Source organism: Crinia signifera, chromosome 2, assembly GCF_055691185.1.
Source record: "Crinia signifera chromosome 2, ASM5569118v1, whole genome shotgun sequence".
NCBI classification, from domain to species: Eukaryota; Metazoa; Chordata; class Amphibia; order Anura; family Myobatrachidae; genus Crinia; species Crinia signifera.
Genome location: NC_139218.1, coordinates 295,722,349 through 295,742,849, shown reverse-complemented (window position 1 = coordinate 295,742,849; position 20,501 = coordinate 295,722,349). Strand labels below are relative to the sequence as shown.

Genomic DNA, 20,501 nt, shown 5'->3' with positions numbered 1-20,501 from the left:
CCTACAATACTGGAGCAACGATATAGCACGCCCCTGATGTGTAACTAAGGAGGACTACAACATTTAAGAAGCCCTTGTCATCTCAAGAGACTATACAAAAATTACCTAACCACCAATTGCTGTTGCAACCCCAAATATTACCTTATCAAAGCAAATGCACATGGCAATCTAAATAAAGATGTTTCCCTAGGTCACTAACCACTATAGCCATGGCCACTATAGAGTTTGCAGTAGCTGCTACGGCTATATTTGTGTACACACCTAGTTATCCCAGCAGCTGCCGATATTGGCAGCCACGGGGACCCAGTAGGGTTCCAGTATTGGCAAGTGCATGCACACTTGTGGATGATGAGTGACAGTGGGGGTGGTCTTCCTGCATGATGCATGCACCCTAGTTAAATATTCGCTCCATCAATCTGTGCTTGCACAAATGATCTGTAGGAGCACGCATTGGATGTAGTGTAGAGCGCAGAGACTTGAAACAGAGTTGAATAAAGCAGATTGGATGAGCTGCAATTCTCAATGTATTCCTAAAATGAGCTGAACTGGTTTACATGGACACAGAGGACTCACAATCATTTTGGCTTTTTTAAATATCAGGTTTTTATTTTAAATATCAAAAGTGTACTAAGATAGTTAGAACATCTTGCAATAATCATGTACAGGAACAGGTGAATTAAAGAAGAATCTATTTTACATAAAAAGGATGGCAAATAAGTCTTTTGTTGAGACAAGTCTGTCCATCGCTGCCATTTTTTTTTTTTTTTAATGCAAAATTCAACAACAGCTGAAGAATAGTTTGTCTGAGACTGATCTTCATGCAGCGCTGTCTGGTCAATAGAGAACAAACCACTGAGGGCACACAGCAGCTGTCAAATGCCTGGGGAAAGCCTAGTCCAGATGGAGCCAATGCACAGAATATATAGAAGGAAAAAAAAGAAAAGGAGAGGGTGGACCCTTATGTGCACACTGTAATGTGTATATCGCAGCTAGCAACAGTTACATCATGTATATCCTTACACATGAGGCTTATTTAAAAAAATGAATAATAATATTTAACAAAATTATATATACAGGCTTACAATATATGATTTAAACTGGTTTTAAGCAGCAAGAGAACCTTTGTCATTTACAAGTGTCCCGGTTTAAAGGGATAGGGGTAAGTGTAGTTAGACAGTTATCTTGGGGGGGGGAAGGGGAATGTTGGAACAATGTGTGCTACTTACTAAGGATATAGCAGAGGTGGTGTATATATATTTTTTAATGGGAATGAAAAAACACATTAGCCATCAGTATTTGAGAAGACATTTGCATACCTAACACATACAGATTCAGGAATCATACCGGAATTTGTGTCGGTCTCTGTTTGCTAAGAAATGGCTATGCCTTAATGAAAAAGACAGGATAGATCTGGGTGGATGTTAATAGACATTAATTTCTTTTAACTTTAGACAAACTATACTTCAGCCAATGTTCCATCTTGCTTGTCATGCTGACAATGTACAGTACGCTTATTGCAGGTCACATGATCCATCTTGTTATGTTAAAAGATCCGGAAGCCAAGGCACAGTGAAGGGTCTACTTCAAACATTCTCCAGAGCCACAGACATATCTTTAAATTGCTTGAAGAAATTCTTGGGGAAAGAAACATTTTTTAAATCAAAATAAATATAGTAATAACTATTTTAGTGCAATTACTATCTCACCTAATATTATAAATCTAGTTGAAAACGTACGGCTGGCGAGATCTGCTTACAAGAAAATATTTATACATGCAGGGGTTTAAAATAGACCTCCATCAATTCTATTTTTGTGATGACATCCCCCCCTCCCAGCACGCAGAACTGTGGGAGGAGAATTCCTGAGTCCTCTCGTGGGTTGGAGAACCCCCCCTTTGACAGTTCCAGGATGCATCAGGTCACAGAGCCTGACATTTGATTGACAGTTACTAGAGGTGGATTATAGACAAACATACACATCTTGGTGCAAATCTAATTAAAAATATGTATTTCTGACTGCAGCTCCTAAATGAGAGATGACGTAACCCTCTATTTGGAAGAAAAAGCCATAAAAAAAAAAAAAAAACCTCTAGTGATATGATATTTGAGAAAGCCGCCGAGGCGAAGTGGGAAAATGCGTTAGTCCCAAACACTTTTTGGCTTACCAGCCACTGCCGGCCGGCCGGCCGGCATCCATCCTAGCAACTGATAAGTATAGTAATAACCGCAAGTATACGGCTTTGAGTAATACTGGACATTTGTGGATAAGTGCTGTGGTGCATTTGTGAGAAACCAGTGGATCCACACAACAGAGCGATATCTTTATTAAACATATTCAAACTTTATCAGTATGGTGTAACTTGGAAAATGACTGTGCAGTCATACAAATATTGGACAGACTTTCTGCTAACCATTTGCGGAGAAATTCTGGAGAATATATTCATATTACCTACTAAACACCTGATAAGTCACTGACTAACTCCCTAATTGTTGTTGCTATATGCCGTCTATAGGTTACTAATGTACGCAAGTTTTATTATAACCCCAGGACTGGTGGCATATAAATTGTGGTTGCTTTTATAGGCTCACCAGCAAGTGCGTACTTTTATATATTATAGCATATATTGTATTTTCATTAGAATGTATACATTTTGATTATACAGTTGTGATTGGCTATATTTGTTGGCCAGATTTTTAGCGCTGTTTGGTATTTGTTTTCTGTATTTTTTTATTTATCTAAACAATGTCTGAAAACGGGAAAATCCCATATTTCTCTTGTGAAAATCAATGCAATGAGTGTTAAGCTGGGTTCACACTAATATATATGTTCGTCAATTACCGGCGGCTTCCGAAACGGCTGTACCGGCAGTTGACTGATCGCCCGTACACAGCACAATGCACTGATATATCTTTAGATATATATATTGGGCATGGGCTGTGGTGCATAGCCGACAAGATATATCAGAACATCACCATTCACAGAGATATCACTCGTACACAGTGGCCAGATGGTGCATTGATATATCAGCCATTCAATCGAACGGCAGATATATATCGGCCAGTGTGTATGCACCTTAAGGTTGAAAAAGAAAAAAAAAGGATCCAAAACCTGAGCAGTTATTTGCAGAGCTTAAAAACAGTAATAATAAAAAAAAACAAAAAAAAAACACAACATCTTTTACAAACCTGAAATTCTGGAATAGTCATTTCAAACACCTTGCTTCTAACCTGTCCAGAATAGTCTGCTAATTTCATTGCCACAGTGACATATGGATGATTTAGGGATCTGCAGCTGTCCGAACTAACCGCCATCCCAATTTTCCACTGGAAATCAACAAGCTGTGAAAGAAATAAAAATACATCGACATGCTCCATTAATTATAAAGCCATGTAGGGGCCATATGAATACAATAGGATAATTCCGATAGGAGTGAATAGGTGTGCCAAAAACATATTATTGCATTTTGTTTTTAATATGTTTAATTAATTTAATTTGTTTTTTTTTTTTTGTTAGTGGAAAATACACATCCTGTCATCCCCTTTATGCAGTGGTGCCCAAACTGAAATAGCACACAGGAACAGTCCCAGCTTTTATACATGTTTGAGCAAAATCATATCAAACTGACTGAGGTACTAATTGAGTCACCTATGCTAAAGCATGGATATCCTGAAAACCTGGACTGTTAGCATGCCTTGAGGATAGAGTTTAAGAACCGCTGCTTTAATACACTGCTTAGTACAGTGTACTAAAGCAGCGGTTCTTAAACTCTATCCTCAAGGTATAGGGATGGGGAGCATATCCCAGCATGCCTTGCTCCAATTTTGCTATTTAGCCATAGTAAAACTGTTGCCGGGCATCTTGGGATGTGTAGTTCAACAACAGCCAGAGTGCCACAAGGTCCCCCATTCCTGGCCTAGAACACCACTTTCAAATGAAAATGTCATACTTTAATGTTTCTATAGACGGGTCATGGTGAAGGGTTGTTTCTTGTGCTATAAGCTAGCTGGGGATGTAATCTTTGCATTTCCTTTTGGGTTTGAATTTTTGACCTTTATACAAAGCTCTACTAGAGCATAATATACTTTATATTTATTTTATCCTTCATATTCAACCTATTAAAAGTATGCTAATGCTAGACAATTGTGGACAGTACACCTGCTTGGTCAGATGTGTTATGGTATCAGATATATTAGAGGAATGCTTTTAGCTCTGTTGCGTATTTTGTTTAAATACAGTTTTGCTATTGATACTGTAAATCTTATATAGGAAGATCACATCTGCTGCTTTGCAACAATACCATCACACAACCCATTTGTCAAACATGAAATGTTTACAAGACCAAATGACGCAACATGTTACACAGCACTGCCTCCAAGCAGATCTGTACCTTTACAAATTGATTTACATCAAGATGATAAAAGGTTCCAGCATTTCAATGTGTATTTAAAACTATGTACATATATTATGAACAGGTCACAGCAGATGCTAGAACAGTGGTTCCCAACAGTTCAAGTTTTCCTGGTCACCCGGCAGTTGCAATCATTGACACATTTTAAAAAGATCCACAGGTGGAGCAGATTATTTCACTTGTGATTCTGTGTGGAGACCTCCAAAATGTGACCTGTTGGGGGTTTCTTGAGGACCAAGGTTGGGAACCACTGCGCTAGAACACCAAGTAAAAATTAGTCACTAATGCTGGCCATACACTAGACAAGGGTTCCTCAAACCATTTTGCTCTAGGACCCAGTCAGACAATAAAAATAATGACAGGACCCCAGCAAGTTACTTCAGAAGGTCATTACATCACATGTGTAGTGAGCAGACAGCACATGCATGGCATCATTGTGGAGGCACAGAGTGATGGGAGGAGTCTAAAATAACAGAGAACTCAACAGATTTTTCAGACTCCTTGAATCACTGACTGATATTAGAAAAGTCGGTACTTGTGTAGTTTCACGGCGCCAGCATGGCGCCGTGCGTCAGAGTCCCCTTGCGGGGCTCGCGTCGCTCGCCCACGCTGCGGGCTCGGTGGCTCGCTACGCTTGCCACGCTATCTAAAGTCAACTCCATGCCAACATGGATAGTGGGGGCATGAACTATCCATGTTGGCATGGAGTTAAGTTAGTTTATTTTAGATAGTTTGCAGAGCGTAGAAACCGGAAGTAGCACGGCACCATGCTGGTGCCGTGAAACTACACAAGTACCGAAAAGTCATCAACCTGAGGGTCAACAACATGGAGTCGAGACCCCATGCTGAGAAGGTCGCCACCCACTTTGGGGTCAGGACCTACAGTTTGAGAACCGATGCACTAGACCACAGGTTCTCAAACTCTGTTTTCAGGACCTCACACAGTGCAGGTTTCCTCAAAGAATCAGAAGTGAAATAATTAGCTCCACCCATGGATCTTTTAAAATGAGTCAATGAGTAATGAATGCACCCGTCAGGTGACCTGGAGACCGTGAACTGTGTGTGTTCATGATGACAGAGTTTGAGAACCCATACACTAGACCAACTGTCAGCCAACTATGTGTAGTGAGCAGACAGCACATGCATGGCATCATTGTGGAGGCACAACCTGATGGGAGGAGTCTAAAATAACAGAGAACTCAGATTTTTCAGACTCCTTGAATCACTGACTGATATTAGAAAAGTCGGTACTTGTGTAGTTTCACGGCGCCAGCATTAGAACTAGGTTTGGAACACATTCACAAACAAAAATATATTAGAAAGTGGGCGGTATTCAATGAGAATACCTGCGAGGTGCAGCGAATCCTTTTTAGGATTCGCTGCACATTCGCCACGTTCCGGAGCCAGCGGGCTCCGGTATTCAACGTGTCAGGGGCTCGCTGCCCCTGACTGGCGAATATGAGCTCCTGCGGCGATTGCCGCAGGGAGCCTGAGGACGGTGCCAGGCAGAGAGATGGAAGTCTCTCTGCCTAGCCCAGAACGTTTGTGGGGGTTAGGTGGGCTCCCCGGGTGCCAGGCAGCACAGGCTGCCCCCCGGGGGTGCCAGCAGGGGAGCGTATATTCACTACACACGATTGTAACGATCGTGTGCAGTGAATATATGAATATGTAATGAGCGGCTCGGCTCCGGCGCCCCCTGGTGGCTGCTGTGTTAAAAAAAAAAATTTTTTTTTTAAATTAAATATATATTCATGTGCTTACAGCACATGAATAAAAATAGCATGCCCCTCCTCAGAAGAAAATTCCTGATTTTTTTTACACCAAATGTAAAAAACAAAAACACTTTATTTTAAAAGTTCACATTCCACTTAGCCATAAAAAGATAGCGATTGCTACTCGGTGAATCATGGTGAAAAAAACCTTCAAATGTATTCGCCATCTGCTCATTGAATAGGGTGATTCACCGTTTTAGTCAGAAATTCGCCAAACAGCACAAATTCACCATAAAAACATGGCGAATCAGGCTCATTGAATACCGCCCAGTGTATAAAATAGGGAGAACAGAATTTGTGTGTATGCCTACCACAGAAATACTTTGCACAATATACATAAGGTAATCCAAGAGGTTACAGTTAAAAGGGATGTGCTCATACACTCAGGTACTTTTCAGGGTGCGTGGTTTAATCGTGGGAGGTGTGGACATGCCCCATTAGCAAAAAAAATAGCACTTTAAGCACCTCCCCTGCCACACTGCAGCCCAGGACACAACAATGAATGCAGAGTTGAGAAGAGCTTCTGCAGTTAGGTAATGGTGGCCCCACCATCAGACCAGGGCCCAGGTAATTATACTCCCTCCCCAAGCACTATTGCACACTCCTACCTGCTGCGTGCACCACGGCTGTAGGACAACTCGTGTCCAACCACCAAATAAGACCACGGGGATTATATTAGTGGGTGGGAATTCCCTTTTTTAGCAATTAATTTCAGGAGGCAAGAATACATAAATCAATTTAGTCAAAGGGAACCAGCTTCATAAAACAAAGAGGACTGTATACTTAGGCTGACCATACATTGGCAGGTATTCAATGCCGCAGCGAGTGGCCGGCGAGGGGGTTAAACAGCGAGGATTGCTGAAAACCAGCGATCCTCGCTGTTTAACCCCCGCGCCGGCCGCTCGCTCTATTCAACCTTCTGGGGAAATCCTCGCCGTCACAGGACGGCAAGAATTCCCCAAAACAGAAACTGCTGCATAAACCTCACAGTTTTTAGCCGCGGGTCTCGCTGCTTCTGGAGCCGCATCCGCCAATTCCCCCTTGCCCAAAAAATAGAGCGAGGGGGAATTGGCGGATGCGGAGGCTGCGTTGAATGCGGTCAGGGTGAGTGGTGACAGCGAGCAGGAAGCCCTGCTCGCTGTCACCACTCGCAAACAGCATTGAATACCTGCCATTGACTTCCCTCAGTGCATTAGCTTTTTGGTTAAGATTAGGCCCTGAGAACTTCTGCTCTCTATTCTGACCCTTTCAGTAGGGTGAGAGGAGCCCGTTGTCATAGATCAATCCATCTCCACCCTTTCCTTTTGCTAGGAGCGGTTCACATTTAAGGTGTTTAAAAATGCATTAATAAACTAAGCCAATGCAAGTGATTTTATCACATTGTGTAGGACCACTAGAGCCTTGTGGTATCTTCATTACTATTATCACGTAGAATAGAATTCTCCTTTGCTTGCCTATTGCAGTGTCCTGGAGGAGTTTTTTTTTATCTTTTAAATTATAAAAATGAACAACTTCCATTCTGTGCATCAAATGGTATTCAACAAACTTTATACTCTGGGCCTTAGGAAAGTGGGGATGTAATCACAATACTTTTCTGACTGCTAGAGTGTAATGGTGTGTACACACAGTGAGATTCCCATGCTATTCGACTTAAGATTTGATTGCTATGCAATCTTTGCTAACTCTGTATTATTTACATACAATTCATGCAATCTACATTAGATTTGCACTATATAGTCATTGCTGCCCGGTCTATCTGGGTTTCGATTTGTGCGGTCCCAGGAGTGCGCATCGAGATCGCAATGTAAAAACCTTTGCGATCGTAAATGGGATTTTGACTATATTATCAAAATCTAATGTCAAATCTCCCCTTGTGTATATAGCATAACTCTTTTGCTCCTCTTTATCACATTCTTAAAAGCATATATAATCTTCAAGGGATTGGCCGTTCTCCTGTATAGCCTTGCTATTCCTGAATCCACCCTTGGTTATGCGGACCAGGCCTTAGACTACTCAAAATAGAAGGAGCAATTAGCCTACACATGCTGAAGAGACCTTTGTCTGGGTACTTCTATTCTTTGAATCTTGAAACATTGCTTGTAAGGCATTAACATTAATTTATAGATTAATTTTAATGGAATTTGACAATTTGATAAAATCTGACTCTTCTGAGACGTTATTATATAGATCAGATGCATTAGAATCAAACTGCTGCACTGTTATTTCAGATTCAATACTAATGTCCATCACCATTTGGATATTAACTAGTTCTAATCATGTATCAACTGTTAGGGGCTGATTGTCTAGTACTTTATCACTCTCCTCTTTATGGCTTAGTACAGCTCACCCATAGCAAAGTTGGATACGGACAAAACTTCTATCAATACTGACCTGCCAAGGAATACGTTTTGGCAGTCCTCACACTCTTTATCACAGTGCTCCTGTCTCAAAAGGCACAGTGATCATTTTGCAGGAGAAATACTGTAGAAAGCAGTTCCTAGGAAAAGCCAGTCTTTACATCTTACACTATTAAGTACTCCTGAGGATTGTCAGGTCATAGCTACAGGGAAGCGGTTGGTCAATCCTCTTGACCGTAAGCATCAAAGATTTGTTAGTAGCCGTCCTCTCGGCTGTCTGGTGGTGCACACCCAGATCTTCTAGTTTTCAGACTTTTAGCAAACAATAATGTAGTTCTGTATCTATATATTGGTACATTTCAGTCAAGGTAAAATCTATGAATTTGAATAATCTTTACTTGTGCAGCAGGTAACAGATCTCTGGTTCCTTCAGCCTCGGACAGCCTTTTACCATTCTCATTCCACACATGGCGAATAACTTGCAGGATCTGCTTTGGGAGTGTATAACAGCTGGTAATGGTGTTTATTAGTGCATCAGTGGCCAGTTGCTGCTTTGCAGCAGTGCTGTAATGCAAGAGAACAATCATTTACAAGGGATCAATGCATTTGATCATTCAATCACCCAAGCATTACAAAAAGGGAAAATCAAAATGGCTAAAAGGACAATTATATCTCCAATTTGTACACTTTATGAAGCATGAATGCAAAGTGCGCTATTCAGCCTCATGAGATTACGCTAAAACATTGGCTACAAATGGAGCCATACGGTCTCAAAAAAAACATTTCAGACATCCAGAAGAATTAAGATGGCCGCCGCACTGAGATCCAGACACGCAAGTCTAGAGAAAAGGCCATAGCCCAATTGTGACTGAGCAGTTAGCACTATTCCAGGATCACGATTGGAAGAGATTGATCATCCTGCTCATAGGATAAATCTCGAGTCAATCAGGTTCAATTTGTTGAACAATAAGTTGAACAAGTGTAAGGGGGCCTTTAGGATGGTCAGATAATGCCTGGCAGACAGGGTTCTCACAATGAACACATTTTCTAATAAGAATAGATACAATGGAATTTGATTACTTAGACTTTGCAATTTCTTGGGGGCTATGCAGGAGATAACAAAACCCAAAACTTGCATAAGTGGCCAAAATGCTACCCCGTTTTAGAGAAGCTGGGCAGATTGCTTTACAGACTTGAAATAACTGAATGTTATTGCATGCAACACACTGCATTATTAAACAATCAGATGTGTCCTCATGTATCTAACCTATATGCACCATATGGCATGAGAAGGGAATCCCTTGCTGTACAGTTCCCTCTATTTTGCATACAGTGTACTAGGCACATACAAAGCATAACAGATCATGGAGCAGGTCACTCGTATCGGACCGGTCCGCCTTTTCAGACAGTGTACTTTTTCCTAAATGTTGCTATTACTGTCCCTACAGTTTACTAGGCACTCACATTAATATTTATGTACAAAATTAATGGTTATAGTGTCACAGATTAAGCATAACAGTACATGGTGCAGGTCACTCCTATTGTGGCAAGGCATGATGGGACTTGTAGTTGGAGGGCCATAGTTTAGACATGTCTGCCCTACACTCAGTACTTCTTTACTTTTGCATCTTTGGTCACTTATTGTGCACTAGGTACTATGGAGTAGTATTCTGCGACGACAAAGTCGTAAAGTACATGGCATGATAAAACTTCTGCTCAAATCTAATTGTCACATTGATGGGTGTATATGTTATATGTATTCAAAATGAATATCCTCAGAACCTCCAAGTAATCAAAACATAAGTTTGGGAAGACTGAATTCCAGCACAGATACCCTCAACATTACAGTACAGCGGTGTAGCATAAGGAATATGAACATATACAGCCTCCATCCTGGGATACATTTCTGAAGCAGGCTTGCCTTTTGCACAAAGAAATTGGTTAACAGTTCTTTGCGTTGATCTGGAGGAATCGATCATGCATCCAACCACGCCAAAAAAACTACTTTCTAGGAATAAAGAAATGGAGGCAAAGCCGTTAACTACACATTCGCATCTGAGAAAAACGCAACAAACACACATTAAACCACAGCAATTAGATACAATACTGCTACAGCAAGACTCCTTTTCATTTAAGCACACACACACACACACACACACACACACACACACACACGTTTAAAAGCCAATGAAAATAACAAATTAGTCCCTATCTGCTCCTACCTCAAATCTGTCTTCGCAGCTCCCCCTTTCCATATCCAGCATGTTTGAAACCAATCATTTTGCCTTCACTTCCTGTTAAGGAGTAAATTGGTCCTTCGAGTGACCTCTAGTTGTCATTGGTGGTATTCCACCTCAGAGGTGAGGCGTATTTAGAGATAGAAAATAAGTTTACACACACCAAGCCATTGCAGGAGTGAATCTTCACATGCATGCTGGCTTTAGGATATCATATTTAAAACAAATTGATGCCTGCACCAGCTACTGGTTGAGTATAACTTATCCAGATATCCTAAAACTTAGGGTTTTCAGAATGTCACACCCCCCCCCCCCCCTTTCTTGGTTTTCATACTCACATGGCCACCAACATCCATCCACTAACCCCAAAGGGAAACATCTAGTTCTAAGGATGTAAAAGGTGCCCATACACGCTGTGAGAATTGCATGAAATGTGCGTGTGATGCCATCCGAAAGCAGTACAAAAAGTATGTGCAGCACATACTGGCACTTGTTTCCTAGCACGGCGCCCATCACATCGTATACGATAAGCCTTACAATGGTATACGATGCGACGAGACGCGATGGCACCTGATGTTATACAGTTTTAAAAATCGTATACCTTTGTATATGGCATACAATGCCATACAATGAGATGGTATACGATTTTAAATTGTATAAGCACCCTAATGGGTGCTTTAAATGTTAAAATGGCACCTCTATAAGATTATTAAGTGTATAAGCACCGTAATGGGTGCTTACAATGGTAAAAGCACCCCCACTATCAACGCCAACCCGAAGCGTGGCGAGCCCGAAAGGGGCGGCGGTACGCATCCTCTGACCTTTTCATACCCCCACCATCCACATCGGCGTGGAGATGATTTTATATAGTGTGGCGAGCGCAGCGAGCCCGAAGCGTGGCGAACGCAGCGAGCCCCGCGTAATACATGTAAAGTAATATGCGTCCGCTCGCCAAGCTTCGGGCACTATATAAAATCAACCCCACGCCGACGTGGATAGTGGGAGTATGAAAAGGTCGGAGGAAGCGTACCGCTGCGCTTGCCACGCTTCGGGTTGGCGTTGATAGTGGGGGTGCATTTAACATTGTATAAGCACCCACTAGGGTGCTTATACAAATAAAAATCGTATAGGGGGACCATTTAACATTGAAAAAACCCATTAGGGTGCTTATACAATTTTGAAATCGCATCGCATGCGGGTATATGGCATGCGATGCCATACAATGTATAAGATGCCATACGACTGAATATCGTAGGCGCCATGCTAGGAAACAAGTACCCACATACTTTTTGTACTGTGTGATGGGATGCCCGCGGGAGCGCGCATTTGAACGCATCCTGCCATCGTAGCGTGTATGGGCACCATAAGTGTAGGTTGCACCACGTGGATCATACCTTGTGACCCGCAAAAGCAGTGGAATCAGCAAGGTGGGTGGAATAACAATTTTACTATCCATGCCACCAACGGTTGGCATCATTAGGACCAAGAATGCTCAGGAGGTTGGCAAAGTGGATGCCTCTGAAACCGGGTAAGTATGAATTATTCCAAAATAATCCCTAATCTAAAATGCTCCTGGTCCTGAGTATTTCGGATAAGGAACACTCAACCTGTAGTTGGTTGTAAATAATGTGCTTTTTTGTTTTATTAGAACCGAGCCAGTAAACCTGGAAGTGTATATGTTAACCTAAAGGTGTAAAAAGGAGTACTCATTTTGACATTCTTTTAACACGGACGGTATAATGAATAGCATTAATGCTTCAGTGTTGAGGTCATGGGTTTTATTCCCACTGTGGCCCTAACTGTGTGGAGTTTGTATATTTTCCCGATGATTGCGTGGGTGTCCTCCGGGTACTCCGGTTTCCTCTCACACTCCAAAAATATAGAGGTAGATTAATTGGCTTCCAACAAAATTAACCCAAGAATGACTGTATGTCCGTGTGTACATGTGGTAGGGAATATAGATTGTAAGCTCCACTGGGGCAGGGACTGATGTGAATGTTCAAATATTCTCTGTAAAGTGCTGCGGAATATGTGTGCGCTATATAAGAAACTGTTAATGATAATAATAATTTAGAACTTAAAAATAAATCCCCATGAATGAAAGTTGAAACCAGATCTGCTGCCCTCTGCTGCTCACATGTTAAAATGCACATTTATAATTTAACAGCTCAGCAATTCTCAACTATTAAGGTAGCCATACATCAGAACAACCAGCTTTTGATCCTGATCATGTCACGACTTTCCTGGACTAACGATTTGGTGCATTTTTGACACATGATGTGCAAGTCCAGAAAAATGCCAGCCGAATGATGCCGGTCGTACCATCCATTGAACGGCCGAACACATGTGCAACAAAAACTACTCACGATCTGCACCCAATAAGTGGGTGCCGGATGACTGCCCAACGGGGGGATCCCGACTCACAGGGGCTATTCTCCTGCTGTCCCTAGAAACCTGGGCAGCTTGTATATTTGTGTTGGTTCAAGATCCAAAGCCTGCACAAATTTCAGACTGGCAGACCAGACCAGACCACCCGGGACTGTAAGAGGTGCAGCTGGAGGGACTACAGTTTTGTAACTCAGGAAGCCACTTTTTTGTTTTATTAGATGTGTGGCAAAGCACATTGAGAAGCACATTGTGTAATATACAACAGCTAGCATAATATTACCTTGTACTTTACACACACTGCCTAAATGAATACATGAGGAATACATCTCTCATCTTTTCTTATGCCACTAACCCTGAACGACTTTTTAACACATTTAAGTCTCTTCTGTACCCTTCCTCTCCTCCCCAAACCGGCTACCATCAGTGCACAAGAACTTGCCTCGTACTTTAAGGACAAGATTGATAACATTCGAGATGATCTGGCACTTTCTCTTCATTTGAGCCCAGAAATGAAAAAGAAGTATCCACACTCTTCTTATCCTCCTACTATACTACCTCTCCTCTTGACCCTATACCTGCACAAGTCATTAAAACTCTATTTCCTGTGCTTGTCCCAACCTGAACTAAAATCTGCAATCTCTCTCTTGCTACTGGTACTTTTCCTTCTGTGCTCAAACATGCAGGGATTACTACCATTCTGAAAAAAAAAAAAAAAAAAAACAATTCTGACCCTAATTCACTCTCTAACTACCGTTCTATCTCTCAGCTCCCATGCCTCTCCAAGCTACTGGAGATACTTGTCTACTCTCGCCTCACACACTTTCTTAACCCTCACACCCTGTTAGACCCGCTTCAGTCAGGCTTTCGTTCCCAACACTCCACTGAGACAGCACTGACTAGTGAATGATCTGGTAACTGCCAAGTCTAAAGGCCATTACTTACTACTTATTCTTCTAGATCTTTCTGCTGCGTTTGACAGTATTGATCATACTCTTCTCATACAAACACTGCACTCCTTAATGACACAGCCCTTTCCTGGTTCACATCTTACCTATCTGATCGATCTTTCAGTGTTTGCTTCTCTGACTCTGCCTCTGTCAGTCGGAGTTCTGCAAGGCTCAGTCAACGTTCATCTGCTTTTCTCAATCTATACCTCATCTCTTGGCAAACTCATTACTTCTTTTGGATTTCAGTATCATTTATATGCGGATGAAACTCTATCAACCCCAGAGTTGTCACCAGTGGTTATTGCCCAAGTCTCTGAATGCCTCTCTGCAATCTCATCTTGGATGTCTTTTTGTCACTTCAAACTCAATTTCTTCTACGATCCCCATGGCAGCCAAGACCTTGGGATTTCATCCCTCTCCCTTCAGATAGACAGGCTGTTTTTTTTCTAGGACCTCCCCCTTCTTGCATAAATGGGCGCACCTCCCCTTTCTCCTTGTCTTTTTTTCCTGTCTCCTAGTTATACAGTTAGACTAGGCAGAGTAGGTTGTTTTATTTTCTAGGAGCTTGCCTCAAATACAGGGTTCACTCTGGGGGAAGTGAGCGACATGGGAGCGTGACCTGACAAGGTTCCTGCCCATAAACTAACCTGAAAGTGTGCCTGAGAAACAGAGCCTGTTCAGATAAATGGAGCCAGGGTCCCAGACGTGGATAAAAGCCCTTGGCGGGAGCTCCATTCGGTCCGCATGTAAGAGGATACCGGTTACAGCTTGTGTGAACAGAGAGAGAGAAGTTCTGTGTCCAGTTACACAGACTTCCGGGACGCCAGCGCCAGACACCGGAAGACTACAGATCCCATAATCCCGTGCGGTGGATCCCGCAAGATGGCGGCCGGAGCACGGAGATACCTAGCTAAAGGACTACAGGGTCCATAATGCAATGCGCAAACGCTAGTACACAGGCGGAACTACAGCTACCAGAATACATTGCGCAGAACAGCGATTGGACTAGGCGGCAATAGCAATTACAAGCGAGTGATTGCAGCTGTAAATGGCTATATATTCTGGGTGCAGCAAGGGAAAATGGCGCTGTTACAAAACTTTTCTGCTGCTGCTGAGAGGAGAGCTGAGTGTGTGCCTGCCAAACTGCAGTTTTCTTGAAGACAAGGTATTGAAGCTGGTTACTTTATAGTTATATGGACCAGATAATATAATTGTATTCGCACAGAATATATATATATATATATATATATATATATATATATATATATATATATATATATATATATATATATATATATATATATATATATATCAAAATCACGCAGGTGTACTGCTGCAGATTTAGAACATGGATACGCCTTCCCCCCCTAGGCTTGATAGTGCCCCTGTGAGGTAAGCTCTAGTATGGTTTTTACAGAATAGGTTAGTAGGTTTTATTTTTTTCAAAATAGTGATAGAAGATTTTTTGTTTTTATAGTGTGCCTGTTAAAGAATCGGCTACTATTCCAAAAAAGAAAGTTGCAAAAAAGAAGCACTTGAATATGACCTGCATGGCCTGTGATGCAATATTTTCTTCAACTGAAGGAAAAAATCTATGTCAAAAATGTGAAATTAAACCTAAACCTGTTTCTGACCAACCAAAAATACTACAAGATTTAATGGATTGGATGAAAAGATCTTTTGTCTCAAAAGAAGAGTTCATAGATTCCCAGGGCAGTAAAAGGTCAAGGGACCAAGCAGGGTTCAGTGATGAAGGAGCCTCATCAGAAGAGTTATTAGAAGAAATTGAGAATACATCTGCAGAGGAAGGAGAAATTAAAGAGGAGACAAGAGTCTTTAATTTTGATAATGTGGAGAGTATATTGAAAGCCATATATAAGACCATGAATATTAAAGAGCCAGTCACACCAGTCGAAGGAGAAGATATCTTATTTGAAGACAGATCTAAAAAAGGCCGTAATTTTCCGGTTCACAAAGTGATGAAAGACCTGATATCTAAGGAGTGGTCCAATATTGAGAAAAGACAAGGTAAACTGTCTAGAGTCGACCGTATGTACCCAGTGAAGGACGACCTTTTTCTAAAGTGGTGTGAGCTGCCAAAGGTGGATGCGGCAGTGGCCGAACTAACATCAAGAACGACAATTCCGCTGGAAGACGGGGCCTCATTCAAGGACCCTATGGACAGAAGAATGGAGGGTTCCTTCCGAAAACTACATTTCTCTGCAGCTGTGTCACTAAAAACAGGAGTATCGGTGGCCTCAGTAGCAAGAGCTTTGAGGCTTTGGGGTGCGTCACTACATAATGATATTGAAGACAAGATCTCCAAGCAGTACTTGCTTAAGAATCGAGAGATGATGCAGAAGGCCATAGATTTCATTTGTGAGGCATCACTGGATACCGTCTCGTTCGCTGCAAGATCGATGGCAGCAGGTGTATCAGCGAGAAGAGCATTATGGCTAAGGTCATGGTCAGCCGATGCACACTCAAAAAATAGATTAGTCTCTCTTCCTTTTGAAGGATCACAGCTATTTGGTTTAAAGCTAGATGCGTTAATATACAGGATAACAGGCGGAAAATCTCTCAGATTGCCACAGGAAAAGAAAAATAAATTTCAGTTCCAGAATCCAGCAAAGCTTCAATATAGAGCGGCAAGAGGCTACAGACCAGGAAGACCATATAATCAAAGAGGATCCTTTCAGTCATCCAAGCAGTCCTTTCGGCAGAACTTCAGGAGCGGGCCCAGGCAATGACAATCACAGTGGTCCCTGCGTAGGAGCTCGTCTGTCCCAGTTTTCAAGTGTTTGGGAAAATACCATTCAAGACAGATGGGTACTGAAGATTCTGCAAGATGGATACGCGATAGAATTCCTACAGATTCCAAGAAAAAAAAAAAAAATCGCTTTTGGATATCAAGAGAGCCAAAAGCTCGGTTAGAAAAGAAAGAACTACAGAAGATCATATCTCAATTGTTAAGCATCAAAGCTATAGAACCGGTAGCAGAACAGGAGAAAAAAGGCTTTTACTCGAATCTCTTTCTAGTAAAAAAAAAAAAACACAGGAGGGTATCGCACCATCCTGGACCTAAAAAAATTGAACTCACACGTGAATGTAAAAAAATTCAGAATGGAGACACAAAAATCGATACTAGCAGGAGTCGAGATGGGAGACTTTATGGTATCACTGGACTTAAAAGATGCATATTACCACATCCCAGTCAGGCATCAAGACAGGAGGTTTCTAAGACGTCACCTCGAGTCTTCACAAAAGTCCTGATCACGTTAGTAGCATCCCTAAGAATGAAGAATATTCGTATTTGGCCGTACCTGGACGATTTACTAATCGCAGCATCATCGGAAAGAAAGATCCAGGAAGATCTAGCAATAGTGATTTCGTCATTAGAAGAACACGGTTGGATAATAAACTTCCAAAAGAGCCAGATGCAGCCATCAAGGTCCATTCAATTCTTAGGGCTGATAATAGACTCCAGAAAATTCGAAGTCAAACTGTCAAAAGAGCGATGTCAAAAGATAAGACAGAATGCCAAAGAACTGATGCAATCAAGTCATGTACCTCTAAGAACAGGTCTAAAAATGCTGGGTATGATGATGTCATCCATAGGAACAGTACCTTGGGCTCACTGGAGGCTCAGAACTCTCCAATGGGCCATCCTTCCTTATGTAAAAGCGGGAACAGCTCTAGAGACAAATATAAAACTGTCTCTACAAGTAAAAGAGTCACTCAGATGGTGGAAAGAAGCAGAAATAGAGAGAAGAGCGGTGTCTCTTTCCCTTCCTCAATTTCTAGTGGTCACAACCGATGCAAGTTCGTTGGGCTGGGGAGCTCATATGGCTCATCAGACAACTCAAGGGACATGGACAAGGGCAGAAAGTCTCAAGTCTTCCAACTGGAGAGTGGCGGAAGCAATTTGGAAAACGATAAAGCACTTCTATCAGGAAGTTCAAGGAAAACATTTGAGGGTTTTCTCAGACAACCTCACAGTGGTCTCACATCTAAATCACCAAGGCGGAACAAGGAGCAAGGACCTCATGTCAGTTATCTTGAAGATTATGACGTGGGCAGAAGAAAATGTTTTCTCACTGACCGCAGTCTTTGTTCCAGGAAAAGACAATACGTTGGCAGATTTCCTGAGCAGAAGCAAAATCTCACCCGGAGAATGGGAATTGGATGCAAAGGTATTCCAACACATAACTGCAACATTGGGGAAGCCAGACATAGATCTAATGGCATCAAACTCCAACAAAAAGGTAGAGATATTCTATTCAAGATATTATCATCATCAGACATCTGCAATAGACGCTTTCTCAGTTCCTTGGAACTTTCGCCTGGGGTATGTTTTTCCCCCCTTCCCACTGATCCACAGGGTGTTAAAAAAGATTATAGAGGATCAAGTGACAGTAATTGTGATCCTGCCATTCTGGCCGAGAAGGTCATGGTTTTCCACAGTCCTGAAGTTAGCCATTCAAGAACCCCTGACTCTTCCGAGCATACCGAACCTACTGCACCAAGGTCCAGTTCTGTTTCAAGATCCAGGAAAATTATCTCTGAAGGCATGGAAATTGAGAGGGGGCTACTAAAAAGCAGAGGACTGTCGGACCAAGTAGTCAGTTTACTATTAAACGCCAGGAAAGAGGTTTCATCGCTGGTATATTACCGAGTCTGGCAAGCCTTTATTCGTTGGAAAGGGTCGGCTACTGACATAGAACAGTCATCCACAGCCCAGGTTCTGCAGTTCTTGTACTTAGGCTTTGACTCAGGGTTGGCAACATCCACATTGAAAGTACAAATTTCAGCTCTCAGTGTCTTACTCAATAAAAAATTGGCTGAAGAAGACCTGATAAGAAAGTTCTGCAATGCAGTCAAAAGACTGCGTCCGGCAGTAAGGTCATTGGTAGCTCCCTGGGATCTCAATATGATATTAAAAGCATTGACAAAAGAACCATTCGAGCCCTTACAGGAAGTCCATATGAAGTATATGAACTGGAAAATATTGTTCTTAGTGGCTGTCACTTCCGCTAGAAGGATCAGCGAGTTACAAGCTCTTTACACTGAAGAACCTTACTTAAGAATATTTTCGGACAGAGTGGTGTTACGCACACATCCCGATTTCCTACCTAAGGTAGTAAGTACCTTCCATCTCAATCAAGAGATAACACTTCCAGCTTTCTACCCTGAACCAAAGGGAGAAATGGAAAAAGAATGGCATACCCTTGACTTAGTGAGAAGTATCACGATCTACATGGATCGAGTCAAGGAGATCAGAAAATCAAAAAATGTATTCATAATCACAGAAGGGGCAAAGAAGGGGATGTCTCCTTCAAAACAGACCATGTCAAGGTGGATCCGCGAGCTCATTTCGTTTGTCTACAAACAAGAAGGACAAGAAGTTCCAGGTATCATAAAGGCACACTCCACTAGGGCCATGGCGACTTCATGGGCAAGGAAGGCGCAGGCTTCGGTGAAGGATATCTGCAATGCAGCAACCTGGAAGTCAATACACACGTTTTCCAGGCATTACGCACTGAATGTGTCACGATCAAACTTTGGGGAAAAGGTTCTCCATAGCACCATGAGTGAATAAAGAAATTATTATTCAGCACTTATGTGTCCCTCCCTCTTTTCTGCTTTGGTATTATCCCAAGGTCTTGGCTGCCATGGGGATCGTAGAAGAAAGGTAGAATTATACTCACCGATCATTCCTTTTCTTCCTAGAGATCCCATGGCAGCCATTAGTTTGCCCTCTCCTTGTGTTTTTTTCAGGACCGAGATATAAGGAGACACTCAAAAAGACAAGGAGAAAGGGGAGGTGCGCCCATTTATGCAGGAAGGGGGAGGTCCTAGAAAAAAACAGCCTGTCTATCTGAAGGGAGAGGGATGAAATCCCAAGGTCTTGGCTGCCATGGGATCTCTAGGAAGAAAAGGAATTATCGGTGAGTATAATTCTACCTATTTCCAAAACTGAATTACTTACTTACATGCCCACCAGCTAAGAAGAGTTTCAATCCTCAGATCTCCATCACTGTTGACAACTCTACTATCTACCCTACCCCACAAGCTCGTTGCCTAGGGGTCATACTTGACACTGAACTGTCCTTTGTTCGCCACATTCAATCTGTCTCAAAACCTTGTTACATGCATCTAAAAAACATATCCAAAATACACCCCTATCTCGCACAAGACACTACCAAATCTCTTATCCATGCACTCATTATATCCCGCATTGCTTATTGCAATAGTCTTCTAACTGGTATTCCCAAGAACAGACTCTCACCACTGCAATCCATTTTAAATGCTGCTGCTAGGCTGATCTTCCTTGCAAGACACTCATCGTCTGCTGATCCGCTCTGCCAGTCCCTCCATTGGTTGCCTGTATC

General features: G+C 42.1%; 1 protein-coding gene across 1 annotated transcript in view; it reads right to left on the bottom strand.

Annotated features, from left to right (window-relative positions):
- Window positions 1-588: 588 nt before the first annotated feature.
- The window catches only part of COMMD6 (COMM domain containing 6), a 33,874-nt gene continuing 13,961 nt past the window's right edge, over window positions 589-20,501 (bottom strand). Inside the window, exons 5-7 of the mRNA XM_083168853.1 lie at window positions 8,936-9,101; window positions 3,186-3,338; window positions 589-1,634 (exon numbers count right to left, since the gene is read on the bottom strand). Coding sequence (XP_083024979.1) covers window positions 1,584-1,634; window positions 3,186-3,338; window positions 8,936-9,101 — 370 coding nt within the window. The 3' untranslated portion in view covers window positions 589-1,583. The remainder of the gene's footprint in view (window positions 1,635-3,185; window positions 3,339-8,935; window positions 9,102-20,501) is intronic.